The sequence below is a fragment of the Acanthochromis polyacanthus genome, chromosome 11 (genome assembly GCF_021347895.1).
Source record: "Acanthochromis polyacanthus isolate Apoly-LR-REF ecotype Palm Island chromosome 11, KAUST_Apoly_ChrSc, whole genome shotgun sequence".
Classification (NCBI taxonomy): Eukaryota; Metazoa; Chordata; class Actinopteri; family Pomacentridae; genus Acanthochromis; species Acanthochromis polyacanthus.
In genome coordinates, this window is record NC_067123.1 from 28,926,029 (window position 1) to 28,947,639 (window position 21,611).

At 40.3% G+C, this 21,611-nt stretch overlaps 1 protein-coding gene and 1 long non-coding RNA gene across 2 annotated transcripts; both read right to left on the bottom strand.

Moving 5' to 3' along the window:
* Positions 1–956: 956 nt before the first annotated feature.
* sp8a (sp8 transcription factor a) lies at positions 957–3,386 on the bottom strand. The gene is made up of 2 exons (XM_022219299.2): positions 3,203–3,386; positions 957–2,582 (listed from the first exon to the last, which is right to left on the bottom strand). Exons 1-2 carry the CDS (start codon positions 3,221–3,223, stop codon positions 1,416–1,418), a joined length of 1,188 nt encoding a protein of 395 aa, XP_022074991.2. The 5' UTR covers positions 3,224–3,386; the 3' UTR covers positions 957–1,415.
* A 561-nt stretch (positions 3,387–3,947) lies between these two features.
* Positions 3,948–14,925, bottom strand: LOC127536278 (uncharacterized). Its single transcript, XR_007945274.1, has 4 exons — positions 13,778–14,925; positions 13,521–13,667; positions 13,074–13,174; positions 3,948–5,837 (listed from the first exon to the last, which is right to left on the bottom strand). It is a non-coding gene; the product is annotated as an uncharacterized LOC127536278 (long non-coding RNA).
* Positions 14,926–21,611: the final 6,686 nt, after the last annotated feature.

Here is a 21,611-nt window from a genome sequence, read left to right on the forward strand (position 1 = left end):
TTGTCAGCAGTACAGGACAAAGTTGGAATTTTCATTTTCTCAAGCCTCCAGTAGGTCTATGTTATACCTCAGCTAAAGAACTGTGATGTATTATTTCAAGATATAACTCAGCACAAATGTAAGAAGTACTCAGATCTTGTACTTGTATGTAAAAGTACCAATACCACAGCGTATAAATATTCAGTTACAAGTAATATTCTTGCATTTACATTTTTAGTTTGGTAGAAGTGTGAACAAGTATTAGCATTCAAATGTGCTTTATGTATCAAAAGTAAAAATGCTCATTAAGCAGAATGGAATACAAAAACTCATGTTTATTATTAAATTAAAATAACTGATCCATTAAGGTATTTATCACTTTAATGTTGAAGGCTTTAAGGGGGATTTAGCTATTTTATATAGTTTTTCTGGTGGATAGGTTGTGAATTTCAACATCGTTATGTCTTGATCTGTAATGTTTAGTGATATTAATAGTTTATTTGTTGATTTTTTTAAAAAAAAAATCAGACTAAATTTGTGAAAGTAAGTAGTAACTAAACTTGTTTGATGAATGTAAAGGAGCAAAAAGCACAATATTAGTTTCTGACTTGTGGTTAAGTACAAATATTACCTAGCAGAAAATGCAAACTTGGTAAGAAGTGACTCAAAACTGGATTTAAACCCAACACTTCAGTAAATGTAGTTAGCAAGTTTCCACCACTGTAACTCATTACATTGAATGAATTGTTGTCCGCACTGATTTGGTCCAAATGTGAACATAGTGGCCTACACTAAAAGTCAGTTTAAGTTAAAACAATCCGTTTTAAAAATACACTAAATATTTTTCAATTACTTTAGAGAAGCTAACAAATTGATTCTCACATATTTTTTGCTTGTTTTATAATCGTAAATATCAAAAAAGATTATTATTATATCGTAAAAGAAACATTAACCTAAAACAAACACCTACCCAGAAATAAGAAAATCCAAAACGGTCCTGTTTTATTGATAGCAGGTATGACAAAAATTTACAAGCATCAATAAATTATAACAATTTATTCTTCCAACCAAACATATTTCAAGATAACAACATAACATTAAATGCATCATTTATGTGATGCTGTCAAGAAATAACGAGAGTTGTGTAAGGCTACTTGTTGTTGTTTTTTTTAAAAAAAGAATGTTTACTGAATAAATTAGGAGTATATAATATGTCTTTAAAGAACACAAGTTTTGATAAACTGCAGAGAAAATATATATTTTAAGAAATAACAGATGAGGTAAGGAAACAGTGTCAACCATAAAGTGCCATTTCAGTTTGTAAGTGTCCAAGAAAACATACTCAGGCTGGTACAGTGTAATCAAATGCCCACGTGTTGCTTTGTTCGCTTTGGAAACTATTCCACGGCTCTCGGTGCATCGGTGCTCGGTCTCAGTCAGGGAGACTGGCTCGGGCTGCCGGAGACGCTGTTGTCCGAGTCGCTGTTTCCGTTACAGAGTCCCGGTTCCCCGCCGTCCTCTGCTCCGTCCGCGCTGTGCGTCCTCACGTGTTTGCTGAGGTGGTCGGAGCGCATGAACCGTTTGTGGCAGATGGAGCACTCGAAGCGCTTCTCCCCTGTGTGAGTGCGCAAGTGCCGCTGCAGCTCGTCGGAGCGCGTAAAGCGTTTCCCGCAGAAGAGCCAGTTGCAGACAAACGGTCTGTCCCCGGTGTGCCAGCGCAGGTGGGCCTTCAGGTGAGAGGTTTTACCGTAAACTTTGCCGCAACCCGGGATGTGGCAGCTGTGCAAGCCCCTCCGCCGGGGACTGGTGCCTCCCTGACCGAGGCTCTCCGCCTCCTGGCAGTTCGGACAGTCGCAGGTGGCTCTACCGGAGAAGCGCCGCGAGGAGGAGCGTGAAGATGCGGGCAGAGAAACGACTGAAGTCCCCGTCAACGTAGGTGCCGCCGTGGTCGTGGACTCTGTGTAGGGAGTCGGGACAGGTGGCCTGAAGCCGTCAAACAGGTGCTGCGTCGCGGGGAGCAGGTGCTGAGAGGCACCGGGGCTGAAGGCGGTGCTGTAGTCGTTGCTGTAGCTGCTCAGAGGAGACGGCAGCCCGGCCGGGCTCTGTGTGTCCACCCAGCTGGTGCTCATGTCCCACCAAGCAGGAGACCCGTTCCCGACCTCCCCAACGGGCTTGAACCATGAATCATAGGGATGCCCGTGCATCCTCGGATATATCCCCGTTATGCCCTCCACCGAGGAGGGGAATTTGGTCAGAAACACAGGCCGCTGTGTGTGCGTGGAATCGGGAAGACTGTTGTCTGATGCCACGGCTGTGTGGTACATGGAAAAATCATTTCCTAAAGGAGAGTTGGCAGCTGTCACCGAGAAAGCACTCGAGGCCTCCGTCAGTCCGGTCCCGCCACTCCTGGCAACCCCGAACGAGGTGAGACAGGTACTCAGGCTGCTGGTGCCCTGAGCGCTCCTCTTCCACGGGTGGAAACCTTTGATCAGACCCGGAGCTCCGTCGGAGAGAGCGGGGGAGCAAGAGGGGCTGGGTTCACCGATTCTGCTGCAGGTGGCAGCCAGCATGGCCAGCGGGGTGCTGCCCAGCCGCGGTTCCTCCTGTAGAGAACACGGATAGAAACACATTTAAGAATGCCCTCCAGAGCCATGGCTAAACATGGCGTGCGTAAATACGCGCAGACACATAGGACACATAGTGTTGGTCTGCACAAAACTTTGGGCCTCCAACTTAAAGAATCCAAATATTTAGTTCACTAATGGCCTTGACACTACAACAGGAGCATTGTCTTAAATTATAAATAACAAACAAAAAGATCAACATATGAAATGAACCGCACTTCAGATGGCGCACGCTGAAAGGGTTCCTAAACTCGAATGCACAAAGATGCGTCTTCAACCATAAGTCTTTACCTCTAATTGCTCGGCCTGTGTAGACATTTCGTAACGGAGAGGATCCGCGAAAGCAACACAGAAAGCTGATTATTAAAAACAGCTGCAACTGGATTCAGAAAGAAAGCAGCACAACTGTGGGCAGCATATTGCCATTTTATCGGTTTCAAAAGAACATCCACACGCTACTAGAAAAAAAAATACCTCAAAAAGACTAAGTTTGAATGTTTGTAATAACTGGAGCCTTTTAATAATATTCTAAGTGCACTAAACTAAGCAGTTCCTCTGAAAGCAAATGTTGGAGCTGATGTAGAGAAATGTAAACTTACCCCCAGCACTGTAGCAGCCATGGACTGAGCAGTGATGTGTGGCTGACAGTGCGTGTGCGTCTGTGTGGCTGGATGTGATCAGTGTGCGTTTCCTCTCTGACTGCTTCAGTAGTTGTAGCTCCTCTGCGGCTTTGAAGTCCTGCTGAAGACCTGAGCACCAATCAGAGAGCAGCTCAGATCGTCTCCAAACATTTACGCTCGAGGTCCTCGTAAAGTTCTCATGTCAGATCTCGCGAGCGAGTAAAGCCTCGAAGTCGTAGCAAGTGAAGAAACAAAATGGATTTATGAGAAGAAATTCAAAGGAGCCACTTGACCTGAGCTGCTCAGGAACATACAGAGTTAAAAAGGGAAAAAAAGTAACTGTATTGTTAAAAAAAACAACAATCTACTGTTTTAAGTACTCTGTACTGAGTTTCCCTGTTATGCTAAAATGCAGTCAATAGTAAAAAGCATCAGTTCATATGCTCACGATAAAAACAAGGTCAAATTGGACATGATGTCCCCTTCAAGAAAATCTGAAGAAAATAAGAAAAAGTATATTAACAGTTAAAGACTGGCCAATCATTGTAAAACTGTTTCTCTGCTGATTTATGTTGTTTTATGTAAATGTACCATTATTTAAAGTAATAAATAAGAAAAAATCAATATGTTAAGGATTGCAAAATGGAGAAAAATTCTCTTTATATATATATATATATATATATATATATATATATATATATATATATATATGCCATCTGGAAGAGAAAAGTTTGTACATTAACAATTGAAGAATGACTAATTATTTTTTTGACTATTATTCTGGAGATTTTCCCATTTTGTTAAATCAGATATTTGCCATTACTTTCACAATTTTGAAACCTTTCATTATTCCACATCTTGTTACAAGCATATGTTTTCTGCTGTATTTGTTGCCAGATTTTCACCCTTTTTCTTTTTTTTTCCCAACAGATTTGTTTTTACAGTGTACTTCATACTGCTTGGCCATGTTTGTATTGCAAGTCCAACAAGTGGTGCTCCTTAGAGTTCTGTTACTAGGTTTGTGAACTCCATTATTTGGTCTGTAAAATGTTTTTATTAACAACTATTGACCCCATTAATAATTCAGTTTAAATATGTTTGAAAATATGTATAATTTGATTAAGAAAAAGGCTGCATTTGAAAAATTCAACAGCACCAGCACCTGCATTAAATGACTTTGTGTTGCCGGACAATTTGGTCAGTGAGTTTTAGTGCATTTTAAACACCTTAGGGTCTTGAATTTTTAATGCAGCCTGGTTGGTCGTGTCAGACAGAAAAGTGTAGTGTGAGCTAACCTGATGTTTTCACTGATATTATGGGGCAAGGCAGGGGGAAAGGCTGATGAATGAGAGGCAGGTCAGGCCCGTCCCATCCTGTCCCCTGGGCGTTTCCATTCAGCCCTGGGGGAGGGAAGGAAGGAGACCTCCACTGCCTCCGCAATTTCATCTCATTCAACACAAAACAAATTGCCCTTTAAAACAAAAACAAAAAACACCTCCTGTGCTTTGCTCAGTTATATACATCATTTAAACATTTGGCCAAGCTCAGTCTCAAACTTCCATCGCTTGAATGGGTTAATCCTATTCTTACATCAGAGATGCTTAACCAATATGATGACGCACAGTCTGGAAATGACCCAGAATGAGCTTCAGGCTCTTAATTTATGAGCAAAAGCACGGAGCGAGCATTTCATTTGAATTTCAAATTTAATAAAACAGCGGGATTTAATCCATTTCCTTCATTTGTTTGGTATTAACTGCTTCCCTGCCCTTCCTTCGCCTCTCTTGTTCTGTGACCGGCCTCAATCAAGTCAGCTGGACACACAAAGACAGAAGAGTTAATCACATCCCTCATCCGGTCAGACTCGGTTCACACACACCAACCCACCATTTACATCATGTGATTGATAGTGTGCATAATCAAAGACAAACAGTTCACTCCATTAGAAAGCTTACACTTCACACATTCAGCATGTTTAAGTCGACTTTTTTTTTTTTTTTCAAAAATTACAACACACTAGGCAAGAGTGCAGGTCATGTTAAGAATGTGGATTTTTCTGCAGATTTTACTGGCTAAAACGTACTAATGGTAAGGCCCCGCACACTAATACACACCTCTCAGTGGACAGAACAAAATGAGAGGCTCCTGGCTTCTGCTTTCCCCCCCACAGCCTCAGGCATGGCCATATGCACAGGTGGAGTTTACAGTAGGCCATCTTCCCTTTAACATGATCACCATTCTCTACAAGCCACCCAAACAGCTGTCCCCTCCTTTAGAAGCATTCTTTTCCCACACTGCAAGTGCATGTGTGTGTTGGTGTATGTGTGCGCTCTAAAGGCCCCCAATGAAACCCTGTCCGAGCCTCAACCTGTTCCTTTTGCGGTGATAATGACCACATTATCACGCGCCATCGAACGTCAACAAAAACAGATTGTCGTGTGCTTTCCAATCACTTTGTGGGCACTGAGACAGAAAAAGCAGAGAGAAAGGAGTGAAATAAAGATCTGGCACCTCTCGGGGAGAGGGGTGTGTGAAGTATTTTGTTTCTGCTTGCTGTTTTCCCCATCGCCTCTCTTTGTGGGTGGAGTGTCGTCCCAGGGATCCAGAGGCTGCCCTGCTGGGACAATTAGCAGGAGAATCACAGAGTCCAAAGACAAGCTGCTAAACACGACACAAAAATATTCATCGCAAACCAGGGGGTTAGCCAATCAATTTGTGGAAATGAAAGAAAAAAGCGTGTAGGTTCTAAAGTCTCTACAGATCTGTGGTGCATTCGTGGCAACCATTTTTAGCTGCTGGGGGAGAAGATGGTGAAGAATCTTCCAGTTGTTGCCATTAAAAGTTGCCCCACTAAAACAAATTTAACTTCTTTTACAGTAGAGCGAAAACAGTCATCCAGGTGAGCTTCGTGCCAGGATGTGCCTGGAGCAGCTCCTCCTTGGCTTCCTGTAATTACTGCACTGAGAGGGCACGTCCGCCATCTGTCAGCACAAAGCTGATGGACGACTGTGGCAGCAGAGTCAGAAAAATTTGTTCGGGTTGCTGAGATGAAATTGTACGCGATTTGCAAGGTCCAGTTTGGTTGGAATTTCCAATAAAGGATCAACAGGTGCTGAAACCCTTTAGAAACTTTTTTATTTTTTGTTTATGCTCTTAATCTCTTAAATTATTGGCTTGGCAAGACAAGTTAAAATATAATTACATGAAAACAGACATCTGAAACTTGTTGCTACAGATGCACACTATGCAGCCGTTTTAGCAATCGCAGACAGAACCTATAAAAGTTCACCCCCGTTTGACTGTCTGCCTCTCAATAGCACACACATACATACATGCAGGGGTCAGAGAGGGCATCTCTCATCAGTCTATGCAGCAGTCTGAGGGAATCCGGGCCAATGTAATTACACTGCTGAGCTGCTTCATTCACATTCATGTATACAGCACATCTACATATACTAGCAGACACACCCATTCATGAAATGAAAGAAGAAGAAGAAAAGGAGGGTGGATTCATGGGTGAGGAGGGGTGAGTGTTTGTCTGGCTCAAGTTTTGGGCTGAAGGTGAATTGAAATTGCACTTTATGAGTAGCAGCTCTTTCCCCCCTTTTCACTTTGTGACACACACACACACACACATACGCATGGCTGAGTGTTGATGGATGCGTGGGGTTTGTTGAATCATACATCACAGAGGTCATTTAAGCTGCCAACACATCTGCTGTCTCTGCCCTCAGAACGAGAGGAAGAGGTGGAGCGGGAGGAAAGATTTATAAAGGCGAGGGGGAGAATTATGCAGGGTGAGAGAGAATGAGACTGTGATTAGTAACTGGAGTGGATGAAAAGCTCTTGCACACACACACACACACACACACACACACAGACTCACACAGACACACACACACACACACACCTTTTCAACAAGCGTCTTCACCAAAGCTGCTTGCGTTGTGAGTTTCTCCACTGCTCCATCAACTTTTGTCTTGTCTCTGTTAACTACTGACAATAAAGTTGCTGATTTATGCCGAGGAGCTGCTCTGCCCGCCAAGATATTAATGAGATGCGTCTGGAGGAGGAGTCTTCATTGATTTTTTTTTCAAAAGCTGTTGACGTTTGTGAGGTGTCATTTCAAACTGAATGTGTGTGTGTGCGTTGACTGTCGATCAATTGCTTTTATCCGCCCTGTTGACTTTCCGTAGTAAGCCTTATTTTCTAATCACACCACAGTTGCCAAGAGGTCTCCACTGAAATGAGGAATAGTCTACTTTTAATCAAGAAATAGGACACCTAAAAAAATCACAGCTAATAATAAAAATCTTTATGCAAGGTGATGAATACGACATTATCCTCTGCAAGAGCAGCTTGTGGCTTTAAAATACAAGAATCTAACCACTGAAGTCTCAATCAGTGCTGCCCTTCCCTCACATCCTGTTACCGTGACGTTTGCTGTAACTCAAGTTTTCACAAGAGACGCGGTGGCAGGTTAGTTTGCAGAGCATCAGAATTGTTTTTTGATTCAGATTCGCCTCCGTTATCCTGCTTCTACCCATCTTGTTTCTCTCTTTCTTGCCTTCTTAGTGTTTTACCATCACTGTTGAAAAATATAGGATAGCATTTTGTAATATGGCTATGTTATGGTTAAGGTTTGGTTAGATTTAGGCAAACTGGGTAGAGTCTGGGTTAAAATGGGAATTTTTGCCATCATAGTTATGGTATTCATCCACCCCGACCTCCTCTCTATTGAGACTCTGTGGCTCTTTGGCCACTAGAGGGCTTTGTCTCTTGTATGATAATACTACGTTGTATTAGTTTCACTGTCTTGCACAACCTGGATAGATAATTTAACAAAACAAAAAACAAAAAACAAAAACATAAATATGCATCATAAACTGTTCATTTCTTCATCATCAACTATGATAAAAATATTTCTTGATTATATATCTTCTACAGAGTGTATGAGAGCAAACCTAAGCATAAAGTAAGATTTCAAAACACGAATTATGACAAAAATAAACTCTATTTGTCAATGAATAATAACCAAAGTAAAATGATTTCTCTGAGGACTACCGAGAGCCTGTGACCACAGGTGAGTGTTAGAACAACTTGGAAATAAAGAGTTCCTTATCCCTCTGGCTTGCTGATGCCACACCAATCCATCTGTCCCGCTCAGGCTTCATTTTTCTGTCACTCCTGAACAAGATCCTGAGTTACAAAATCTCCTTCACTTAAGGCATCAACTCACTCTCAACCCAGAGGATGAAACAACTATTGGTAGCAGGAATAGCCCTTTAAAAAAACAAACAAAAAACATAGGTAGTTATCCCAGGTTACTAGACTAACATCTAAACTGCAAAAGACCCTGGGTAGTTATGACATAAATTAATTATTAGCTCTTTGTTTAACAAGTAAAAAAAAAGTCTGAACCAATATGAGTTTTCCATTACATAGCTGAACACAGTAACAATTATAATAGTTAATATAATTATACTTATTTGCCTTGATTGGCACAAACTGAGACACATCCAATGCAAACACACACGTCACTGTTTCTGAACTATACACAGACTGATATCACTGAGAGGGGAGGAAGAGAGGAAGGAAAGAAGAAGAAGAAATGCTGCTGATGCTACACGTGTCACATGTTTCAGTTCCTCTGAGCTTTTCTAAAGCTGCTGTAATATTTTTTCCTCAACTGAAGCTGGCAATCTTCGTGAGCCTCAAGCGCCGAAGATAAACCTCGCTGCACTCAGTCTCCCATACACAAACTTGCTCCAAGTCTCTCTCCTTGATTAAATCCTGCTCTGACCGTGATCTCCGTTCTCTTCCCCAATAACACTGTTCATCCCTCTTTCTCCTCTTCACCACCACACACAGACACACGCTTCCCAGACAAGGAGATTAATTTACTCGTGTTCATTTTTCAAGTTTTTCGTCTTCTCTGTGTTTAATGCGTGTGTGTCCATTGATTGATGCGCAGGAGCCCAGGAGCATAATCATACACTTCCAGACGTCATTTTTCACTTTCAGTCTTGATGGATGGACTTGATGCATCTGATCACTGCTTCCGCAGTGTGGGGGGTCTAGGTCATCTTGTGTGTGTGTGTGTGTGTGTGTGTGTGTGTGTGTGTGTGTGTGTGTGTGTGTGTGTGTGTGTGTGTGTGTGTGTGTGTGTGTGTGTGTGTGTGTGTGTGTGTGTGTGTGTGTGTGTGTCTTCCTGGCCTGGAGTCCATCAGTCTGTCTTAAGGCAAGTGGTGATTGAGTGGACTCCCCCATCCCCTCCAGAAAGCCTGTTTGTGAGGTCTCTTCCTGCTGCCTGTACCTGGACGACTCCCAGCCATGGCAGCCAACTGTGTGAGGACTTGTGTGTGTTTGTGTGGTTTCTAAGGAGAATATACAATATCTGTCAGGCAGGATTGTATGCTCACATTTTTTGGTTTATCAGAACTTATTGGTCAGGTGAACCATTTCCTCATCTCCTCTGTTAGAGAGATTTGGGAAATGTGGTCTCTGGCAAGAGTGATGAAGATGAAGTGTGAGCTTTAAAGCTATCTTTAAAAAAACACTTTAATCTAATGAAAAGCATTCCAAACTGTTTTTTATTTATTTATTCAAGTCTGACCAAAAAGTATCAAAGTAGCTGCCAGGGGATCTCTATAGCAGTTATACTTTTCCCAACAAGTCAACCACTATCAACGGTTACGTATACGCTGACATTTCAGCTGCTTTAAGCGTGTACGCGTTTCTCCAGAACTTCCTTCTTAACTGGATTTCCCCTGCTTATTGCATTTGCTTGAACTGACAATAAAGCTTTTATGACGAATACATCAACTGACATTTCAACAATTAAATTCTTTTTAGTACTTTCACTTCAGCATCACTTAAATGCCAAGTAACTCTAATTTGTTGGACCTCTCAATCGCATTATTTTTTTTCCTCGAGAAATTTCCTGCTATTCTCCAGAGACTAGTTTTTAACTGCTCTTTGCAGGAGGAATTGTGTTGCTCTGTATTTCTCTTTAAAATACTCCAGAGGTGATCTACTGGGATGAAGTCACGTGTCTTACTTGGCCTGGTCATTGTCATGTTACGTTTCACCCCCCTCTTAACTCAGATTACACTAAACAAGCCAAGGCTGCTAACGGGTGAAATGAACAAAAACTCCACAAACAAACAGAAAACGGGTTCTGTGGTCTAAAAGAGGATAGCGTGTGGTTGAATATCACTATCCCCCACTAAAGCTACCAAGGTGGTAGACCAAACAAAAACTAAAACCCCTTAAAAGAAAAACATTTCCAAAAACAAGGAAGTGCTGGGTTCGATGCACTGACACGACACAAAGGTTTCCAGTAGAAGGCCGACTGATGGTGTCAAACCTTCCACGTCACCAACCCCCAACCATCTGAGCAGTTGGGAGATCCCTCCTTATATCCCTACCCAGCTGATTGGCAACAGCACACAGCCGAGCTCAATCACACAGGTGCTGCAGATTGAGCCTGATCTGAGAGCCAGGCTGTGAACTTTCCAAGTCCAGAACAGTCATAAAAACTGTAGTGCGAGTTTGGCTGTGTGCTTCGGGTGGCTATCACGCTGGAATATTCCTCTCGTCAGCCAGCATTTTGGTATATCCACTGACACTAATGGTGCCATCTATAAATGTCATCTCCCAACACCTTTTGCACTTAAGCAGCCCCCTATCATTACACTCCCACTCCCTCTGTGCTTCACAGTCGGGGCTATGCATTCACTGTGGTTTTCCTGGCCAAACTGCCAGAACAAATTTATCTTGGTCTCATTTAAGAGAATGTGCTCTCAATATTCATCAGGCTTCTTTTCATGCGTTTAAAAAAAAAAAGTAAATTCTGCAGTTTAGTGCCAAAGGACAAGCAAGTATTTTATTCTTTGATGTTGTCTGCTGAGACTGATGTAATGAACTGTCCTTCACACTGTCTGAGCTGTCACAGACATTAAGTTTCCACTGATAAAAGTCTAGTCTGAAGCATTTGCCCAGCTGTTATATAGAGCTAGATTATACAAGTAGAGTATTGTATGTGGCACCATTTTAGGAGGAAGGCCAGTGTGGCTCTTATTACTGGCACCGTGGCTCGGTGTATACCTCCTGATTTCTTCTGCAGCTGTGTTGTGGCTGATTTTTAGTTGTTCACCAATTTTCCTGCATCATTTTTCATCTTTCACTTTAAATATATCTGACATGCTGATAGACACGAAGATTTAGGTCGAAAATTGAGAAAATTATAATGTGTTCACAGGTCATTTCATAACATGATCATGCAGATAGACTAATTTAAAATCACAGCTGTACTCAGTTTTTCGGTTTCAGTGGTGGTTTTCTAAGTGGTGGCGGTGAGCACAGGTGTATCACTTTAGTTTTTGCTCTGCGCCCTGTATTTTCGGCACAGTCATTCTGAACTATTTATTTTTGATGGTTCAGAAAAGGAAACACAGCATTTATCAACTTACAAATAAATAATTCTTGAGAGCTTTTGAAATGAATTTGATATTTCAGTGATTTTACAAGATGGTGCGCTTACTTGTAATGTATGTTGCATTTTCATAACGCCTGAACTCTTCTCAGTTCTTTTGCTGATGTTCAACTCATACATTATTATATTTAAAAAAAAGTTATAATAGTGTGATAATGTAAATTTCCCTGTGCTGGGCTCAGGTTTTATTTTATGTCCTCTATCTGATCCGATTGATCTTAAAGCAAACGGTTACACATGTTAACCTGTTCCCACTAATTTAAAACACAACTTTCAGTTTTTCAGTGAAAGGTATTGCAGAAAACAATAGAGCAGAAAATGTAGTTTTTCCTATCAATATATATCATATACATGACTTACTCTGTGTAGGCCAAAACACTTTTTAGTGCAACCCCATGCAATAACACTCAGTCACACTCACACACACACACAGTCCACACTATGTTCCTGGTTAACTTGTGCCCCTCCCGCTCATTGCGCTTCACCTCGCCACAATGCCTGCCATAAAATTCAGGGGCTGGGGGGAGCAGAAGAGGAGAGGGAGTTAAAAAAGGCCCTAAGAGATGGCTTGGTGTTAAATTGACTGGAAAAGAGCTACTTGCTTTTTCATGCTAATTGCCATGAAACAAATTGTTAATTTATTCCACAAAGAAATGCAAAACACCCCCAGTTTGCGCTGAAAATGTGTGCCGTTTATAAAGCGGGCGAACATATCATGTGTGCCTGTGACAATCAAATATGTGCACGGACAGAAACGCACACAAATCCTGCTTTACGTGGTCATCAATCAGGGCGGGGTGGCTGAAGGCATGAAACACAGCAAAGGGGGAAAAAAAAACACAGGTCAATACACATCCACTACTCTCTCTCTCTCTCTCTCTCACACACACACACACACATTCTTTCACACTTTCTCGGACCAGGTTCAGGTGGTTTTGAGGTGATTTCATGGTTGCTGTTTTATTGATGGTTCCCGTCAAACATGAAACGCTTCTTTTCCCACCTAACCGCACACACACATGCACTGCCTCTGGGCTGTCATTCAGGACATACACAGACAGCCAGAAACAAGGGGCTGGCGTCAGCTCTACCAGGCCCGCAAGTCATGTCAGGTCCTGTCTGAACTACACACACACACAAACACATGCGCTTCCACACTTATCCTGGATCTTTATAGTGTGCTGCACCCTCCACTTAGTGCCGCTGTAAAGGTCTTCCTGAACTCATACAAGAGTACCATCTTCAAAGAGGCTCATGCACGCACACACAAACACACACTGGAGACTCATGCAGACTTCTAAGCGGACTTAATCATTTCACATTTAGCTTCAAAGAGACTGTTTAAACACATACTTGCTCACTGTCTGAAGGCACAGCATGGGTCCCGTCCTCTTCAATTCAGCTTAATTCTGCATCTTTGAATTCAGGGTTGTCAAGTTGTATCGATGAAACAGCTGAGACAATGGAGAGGCCCCATTTCATTTTGAATGCATCTTAATATTTGTATACACATCCGCTTCTCATAAACAAAGCAGGAAGGTTTTGCTGCTTTGAACTATAGAATACATCACTAGGAACCTTGTAGCTCTCGAAGGATAAAGCAGTCTAATGCGCTATTTTGTCGCTTCCGTTGAACATTTCGCGGTATAAATACGCGTTTAAATGTCTTGTTTGCCAACTGCAGATCAGTCATTATATGTTACCAGCTACATTTAAAACTTCAGCTAAATGCACGTTTTATGGAGCCTCAGTTCAGCCCAGAGTTCACCCTCAGTTCAAGGTCTCGCTCCTGCCGCTCACCTCGTAATGATGTTACATCTTAGAGCCTCTCATCCTCAGGAGCTGATGACCTGTGAACTCTGGGGTCGTATAGTTCTGGAGGCTGACCGCAGGTTGACCTTTCCACACTCTTGGTGCATCTGTATTTTCTCTCGTGTCACCTGTACACTTGGACAAGAGAGGCGGGAAAACAGCTGAAGTGGATTATGATCACCACATGTGCACAGCGCTACAGATGAATGGAGGCATGAGTAGTCTAAAGGCAGAATAGTAAATACCTGCAGTTGTCGTCAGCAGACACATTCTGCACATTCTGGCCACTCAGACTCAATCTTTGAAGGTGTCTTCTGAGTCACAGGACTTGTAATTACAGTATGGAACAAACAAGGAACAAGGAACAAAGAGCTGTAGACAGAGCAATAAACATCTTTAGTGCTTTCTATAGTGTTTACAGGCACGCTAATGAATAATGGAAAAAGATACAGGCTGGAGTGTATTTCTTGGACATGATCTGTTTCATGATAACACATCATTTATATATATATAAAAAAATATGAGTTCAGTGTGGATAACAGAGCTTCAATTAATGATGTCAGAAAATAGAGAAAATGTGCGTTCCAACTTTCCCGGTAACTATTTGAAAATTTCAGATCACTGGACTGTACAACAGTCTAAAAACTAAAGATCAGAATAAAAGGCAACAATAAATTCAGCAAATAATCACACTTTAAAAAATACAACCACTGAAGCTATCAATAAACCTTGTCTCTCTCACACGTTAGCATTTATGCAACCCCATAATCACACTCCCACTTCTGTGCTTCACTGTCAGGACTATGTGTTCACTGTTGTGCTAAAAAAAATTTAGTGATTAAAATGACAGACAAACAAGTTCCTGTTCACCTCCTATTCAATTGTGATGACAGATTGGAGCTTGAAGTGAAATCAAATAGGAGGTGCAGTTTTAAGTCAAGAAGCAAAATCGCGTTGAAGTGCACTTATTGGTAGATCTCAAATATTGTGACATTGAAATGCCAGTCAAAATCATAATTATCGGAACTCAACATTGGATGACAAAGACACCACTTCAAGCAGATCCTTGAGGTGAACTACAGTTCTTGAGGGCGCTTATTGGCAAATTCACAGACAATAGACAGTTTCATGCTGGATTTGTTCTCAATAAACATTGTATAAAATTGTAAAATTTTATCATTTCGTCAAACGAAAAGCGGCTGACCACAAACTGCACAGCCCATTGTCTATTTACCAATGGAGAATCTCTTGTCATTTATTTAAGGCTTTTGTAAAGTCTGTTCACACTGTTTCAAATGTTACCTGATATTTATTCATATAAGATTGATAAACCTCAGTTTGCAGCTGAGAATTGACTCAAATTAAAACAATATTCTGCTGCTGAGGTACAGGATTTACTCAGCACTTATCTCACTGGCTGACATTAAAGTTAGTGGCTGAAAAGTACAGAGTCCTGTGTCTTAATACAATAAAATAGTGTTTGGATTCCAAAGATCATGTGTTTTGGATATAAATGGGAAGTAAAGTGAATGAGCTGATCGAAACAGGTGAAAAAAAAGTATGACTATTGTTCTTTGATATGTTAAAGAGTTTCATGTTTTAGGTCCGATGATGCTCAGTCTCTGTCCGGTCACTGATTGGATGTTTCATTTCCCGCTACCACTGTGGTTAACAGGCTGCTCTGCAGAAAGAATTCTTTTAGAAACAACTTAAACTCTAAGCTTGTACCAGCACCTCACACACTCACAATACATGCTTGCACACTTATTTTTAAGCATCAAAGGATTATTGTTCCAAACACTTATACCATGTGTGAAAAAATGTTGTATGCTTTGACAGAATCAATCAAATTTATATCCTGCTGACGCCCATCATGCAAAGTCACATAAAACAATTTGTTCCTTACCTTTAAAGGCTCGCCTACCTGTCAATCTCATTAGTCTCATAACCTTTCCACCAGAGACAAAAAAATCATAGAGGGTGTGACAACTACCATCTAATGTCACAAAAACTGTTTTCATAATGTCTGTCAGGAGAGTTGCACAATTTTAACAGGTAAAAGCACTCCCTCATTTCCACCCAGCTGTGTGTTTAAATTTTTATATATGTTGCTGTTTATGTTTAAAGGTATATTTCACTTGCTAAAGGTGAGGTCTAAAATGCTCAATTATTCCAGCAACGGGCAATAAAGCAACTTAGTTTGAGAGTGTCCAATCTTATTAAGGTGATCTTGCAATATTTATGAGTTGCGTCAGTTTTTTTCTGCAGTTTAACACACATTTTACTACCTTTTAAATGTTTAGCATAGGAGAATTTTACAAACATAATAACTGTCGGCGAGAATGGTCATTTACATGTCAAATATTAACCTTAGCAAAACAGAAAAGTGTTATACTAAGTTGTCAGTTGATGATTAAAGTAACAGGAAAGATAAAATATATCTTTTTTTAAATCCTTATATTTAGCATGTATAAGCAGTATATTATCACTTAGCAGACAGTTTACATTATATTATATATAGTAGTGGAAAAGGAGATATCAGTGTTAATTAACAGCTAACTTCTCCCATGGGCACCCCTAAATGCAAGTCTACAGGATAATGTTCAAAAATACAGCACTGAGTAACAATAAAGTGAAAAGTTGTATCAATATAAAATATATCCTCATAGGAGAAGTTCTGTCAATGGACACTAAAGGGGTAAATTAAATGCCCTTATAGCCACTTTCTTAATTAACTACGTGTCTAAAATAATTGAACTTCTCAAATTAAGACACTTTTACTCAGTTTTAAACTTTCACGACTCACAAGATGACTTCTAACTAAATAATCAACTAAATTGCAGTTAACTCACAGCAGGATAACTTATTTTTCAAAGCTGAATAAACTTAAAATGATTTACAGTGTACACTTAAAAATAAGGAAATGGAACGATTACAAGAAAGATAATCTGTTTTTCCACGATGAATCTTTGGTGTGGTTGATTTTGTTTGCTGACGACAATGTTCTTTGTTTGCAATGTAGATTTATGTCTAACACATGTTTCATCAGTGCAGGAGTGTTTTGGTGTTCATGTGGGTTAGGTGCATTTATGCATATGAACAAATGAACAAATAAATAAATTGTTCGCAGCAATAAAATCCCTTTCTTAGTGTTGATTGTAGGGCAGATTAATTAGACATGAACTAAAAATTAAATATCATGATTCTTGTTAAGGACCCACAAGCAATAAAAGGTGACTTTTAGAAAACAAAAGTGAGTGGTGCTCAGCGCTTTGAAAAAAAAATAGAGATAAAACATCCGGCTTCAGAGAAAAAAATAATAATCACGTTGACAAAGGCTTCTCTAGTTGTGGGTTAGAAGCATGTTCTACCCACACCCTGAACTGGCAGCGAGCCCGCTGAGACACACCGGCTGCTTTTCACTGGATCCAGATACCAGGAAGCATCAATCACTGAACTATCATTAAAGTGACACGCTGCCAACTTTCACAGAGCTTCATGCAAGTCCGGTTCAGTCTGATGTGATGTGGTATGTTTACAGGAATTTAAAAAATAGAAGAAGAGGACGGAAATAAAGATATTTCATCACACCAGGACACATCTCAGCTTACTGTTTTTATAGACCATAGACAGATAATGTAGAAACGCTTACAGTTTAAAGCAACAGTGTGCCAGTCATCCAAAACTATGAGTGTGAGGTAATGATGATGAGACATGGCAAAAGAGTGGCATCATCTTCACATTTACTGGCACAAGAAGATGAGTAAAGAATGACTATCTATCTATCTATCTATCTATCTATCTATCTATCTACAACTTGTTTCCCATTATAGAGTTATGTGAAACATATCTGTTATCACTTGTCAACAAGTTCTCTAAGTCTACGCATGCACGCACACACACACGCACAACAGAGGCAACTGCCAAGACATTAACTCATGCTAGAAGTCATAAATCTCTTTGTCTTTACAACCTAACCTTTAGGAAAGGGAGACATCCTGACGCCAGGGCTGCATGTGACCAACACACACCTACGCATAGATGTGCATGCAGAAGCCTTGTGGATATCACGCAAAAACATACAACTGCACGCAAGTATGTACTGAGTCACACCTGCAAACACGCTCATGCGTAGATACACCATATCGACCTTGCATTCCTGTGCACACAAACACACACTTTTGTGTTTCATATTCACGAGACATCTGAAAGTCGGCTGGGTGATGCAGTCACCTCTAACCTACATATCAGATCCATCAGAGCTGTCTGATACGATGCAATGATGCTGTGTCACCCAGGCTGATGTCTGGAAACTCACTCTGAAAACTTCTTTCCTCCGCTTTGGATCAGGCCAACAAGGAAGTTCATGTAAAAAAAAAAAAAACAACAACATACTGATATGAATAAATTCTAGCTTTGATCTGTCATATTAACGTGAAAATAGATTTATTAGCTCATGTGCAAGTTCACTTTCAAATCTGCTCTCGTGTGTGTTCCTCCAGCTAGTTCAGCTTATTTTGGGCACCTAACATGCAGCAGGATGACATTTGACTTTAAATCCAATGTGGTTCACAGCTGGAGTTGAAATGTAAATGAGACAAAAAAAATACACAGCTTTAAAGATAGTGAGTGAACCCTTCTGAACCCCTAAAAATCTGGTGGCAAACGGATTTAAAACACTGATAAAACTTGCTTTGCACTGATCTGTTCTTGCACATTCTGGAATCCTAAATTGCAGCTGCAGATTTGTTTCCATGTAAAGCTGCTGCTTAAAGTTTGCTCAATAGTTTTATCAACAGCGTGTTTCCATATCCAATATATATCAAAGTCAAAAGGAATGCATTTCTGCTTTTTACAAAAATGAAACAACAAGGAAGTTTTTTTCTCATTTCTCATTAAGGTATGATAGAATGAAAGAAGAAAGCACTTTGATTTAAAGAAACAGCTTCTATAGTCCATAAGCTCATTTAAATAGTATCTTTTGAAAGTATGGGGCAATGTTAACACATTTCTGCTTAGAAAATTATTAATCGCTATGCTATAGTATTGTTAAAGATTTAACTACGTAGTAGCATGCCAATGATAGAAGAAGTGTTTAGAGCCGCTATATAATTAAAAGTACTGATATAGCAATGTTGAAGTACTTAATTAAAAATAAAAGTCCTACATTAAAAATCATATTTAAGTGAAAGTACATAAGTAATAGAACAAAATGCAGCTGAGGTACTAAAGTACATACTGTTTGTGCCAATCTTTCAGTTATTAATACTGGGGTATTTGTGTGTCAGTAGCATGTTGTAGCTGCTGGAAGTTTTAACTACTTTATATCCAGTTTGATATTCATATACAAGGACACTATTTAAATCTAAAGGGTCATCAGATGATCAATGGGAGAGAAAAGAGGAAAAAAACAAAGCTGTAATACAAAAAAATATGTTTTCAGCGTTGTACTTCTCTTCTGATTTAGATTTTTAGTGCAATATTGGATCCTTTGAACATTTAGTGCTATGAACCCATACAAAAACATTATTTAGGGGAGCTTTTAACCATAGACTGCATAAGTATGTAAATGTATATATTTTTATATGCTTTCACCAGGTCAGAGACTTCTAAAATGTTACCCTGATTACACATTGTTAGATGTCCAAAGCCAGAAAGTTCGGAAGCTACTGGTTTAGATTTTAAAAGTTGGCTATATTCTTCATTGTGGAAAATTATCCTCACAGTAACTGAAGCTCTCAAATAAATGTAGTGGAGTACAATGTAAAATATAACCCTCTGAAATGTATTGTAGTGGAGGTATGAAGTTGTATAAAATGGGACAACTGCAGCCAAATACAAGGACCTCAAAATTCTATTACTAGAGTAAATGTACTGAGTAACTTTCCACCACTATAGTATACATAGTACTATAATTAGCTCCACCTTACTGTGTACATCCATTCCATTCATTATCTACACACTGTTTAATCCTCAGGATTAAGCTACACAGGGTTACACAGAAAGACAATCACACTCACATTCACACCTACGGGGAATTTGGAATCATCAATTGACCTCAGCATGTTTTTGGACTGTGGGAGGAAGCCGGAGAAAACTCATGGGAGAACATGCAAACTCCATGCAGAAAGATCCCTGGCCCATGATGGGACACGAACCGGGGATCTTCTAGCTGTAACGCAACAGCGCTACCAATCAAGCCACTGTGCAGCCCTGCATAAACATCTAATAATCTAAATACAAATTTTTTGAAAAGAGTCCCTCTATGAGTTTTTACGTTGAAGCATATGTAGATTCAAATGTTTGGAATGTTTGTGTTTTACATTTTGATATTTTTACAAATTTAAAGATTTGAATCCTTCTTCCAACAGGAGAAAGTATGAGTACATGCCTTCAGAGCCCTGTCTGGTATTTGGCGCCATCTAGTGGCAGCAGCTGGAAAACAAATATTACAATCATATTTACTTCTTCATATTCCCGGAACACTTATTTATCAGCTGCTTGTTAGTTTATGTCAATTCTATTTTGCTAAGCCTGAAAGAATATTAAATTTATAGGCTCCCTCAAGGGCTTTTCTTACCAATCTGATGCTAAATGTAACTTTAATGAGCATTAAAGCTGCTGTGAATAAATACCTCACCGAGATTTAGAGGAGTGTTGTAGAGAATATTGGGAATTAGCTCTGTTGGGTGCACTGCACTTGCCTACAACAAGACCTACAACAGCCTTCTTTCTACCACACACCCCTCCATCACCACCACCACCATACATACAAAACACAGACAACACCCCGTCTTCAGACCAGACCTCGTTGCCTAGCAACGCCCTGCCAAGTGGCCCAGGGGGCGGGAACAAGGCACTTGGCTTCCGCAGTAATTACAGTGTGTGTGTGTGTGTGTGTGTGTGTGTGTGTGTGTGTGTGTGTGTGTGTGTGTGTGTGTGTGTGTGTGTGTGTGTGTGTGTAAGTTTCTGACCCACCACAGGTGTGAGTGCATGTGTGTAGTGTCACTGTGAATACATGCTTGGACAACCAGCACACCCATGGACAAGACCAAAAAAAGAAAACATACACACACTCACATGCAGAGAAACCATGTGAGTATAAAGTGGCCTGTAGGCTACATGTGCAGCTATGTCTACATCAGGGTATCTCTCTTTGGGACTCTGATAAGAAAAGTCAGATATTAGAACATAATAACACTCAAACCATATTTTTAAAATCCATCCATCAAGATCCAAGTTGCATATTATAGTCTCAAAATGTGAGTAAAACAAAGAAATTCATAGTATTTCTTAGTTAGACGGTGATGCTGTATTGCCTTAGCTGGAAGCCTATAAGGATAAATATTTCGCTGTGGTGCCAGAGGCATATCCTCAGTTGTCTGCCCGCTAATGATGTTTTCTGCTTGGTGAACCAGGGCTGTGGCTAAAGTTGCCGGGCAGGAGAACCCTCTTGCCTGGGACCAGACAGGCCCACGATGCCAACACGCCGCTCATTTTGCAGGCATGAATTTAAAACACGATTTCCCTTTGGGAGACTGAAGCAGGGTTCGTCACATGAGTGGGAGACCTCGCTTCTGTTCCAGACTGTTACACAAGCAACAAACTTCTGTGCAATTGCTGCTACTGCAAGAAGTAATTGTTGTTTTGTCTCCTGCTCACTTCCCGCTGAAGATCCATGACTCAGTCCTTGGTGTGAACCCAATGCAAATGCACTTGCTGAGCAGTGCCAGTGTCACTTGTTAGCTAGAAATTTTACGCTCAGTGACTACATCTCAATTCGAGATAAAATGGCTGGATTGCTTCACATTACTTGTCAAAGCAGAAAACAGTCTTAAACAGTGTTAAACAGGTTGATATGTGAATATCAGTGTCAAACTGACAATAATATTCACTATAATTTAACTAGTCCATTCCAAAGTGCTTCACTATGAGTTTGTCTTTTACCCAATTAATGCACAATTTAGGGGTATAATTAATATTAATGCCAGATCAACAGGAATATTTAGCCAACAGCAGCAAATAGCTAGTGGTACACCAATCAAATATACCATAATGTTATTAGCTTTGCATAATATT

What these genes read in the sequence shown, in the direction of transcription:
- sp8a (XM_022219299.2), bottom strand. Translation starts at nt 3,223, where the DNA reads ATGGCTGCTACAGTGCTGGGG. An exon ending in TGGCTGCTACAGTGCTGGGG is followed by an intron (nt 2,583 to 3,202) that starts GTAAGTTTACAT and finishes TGTTCTCTACAG; the next exon opens with GAGGAACCGCGGCTGGGCAG.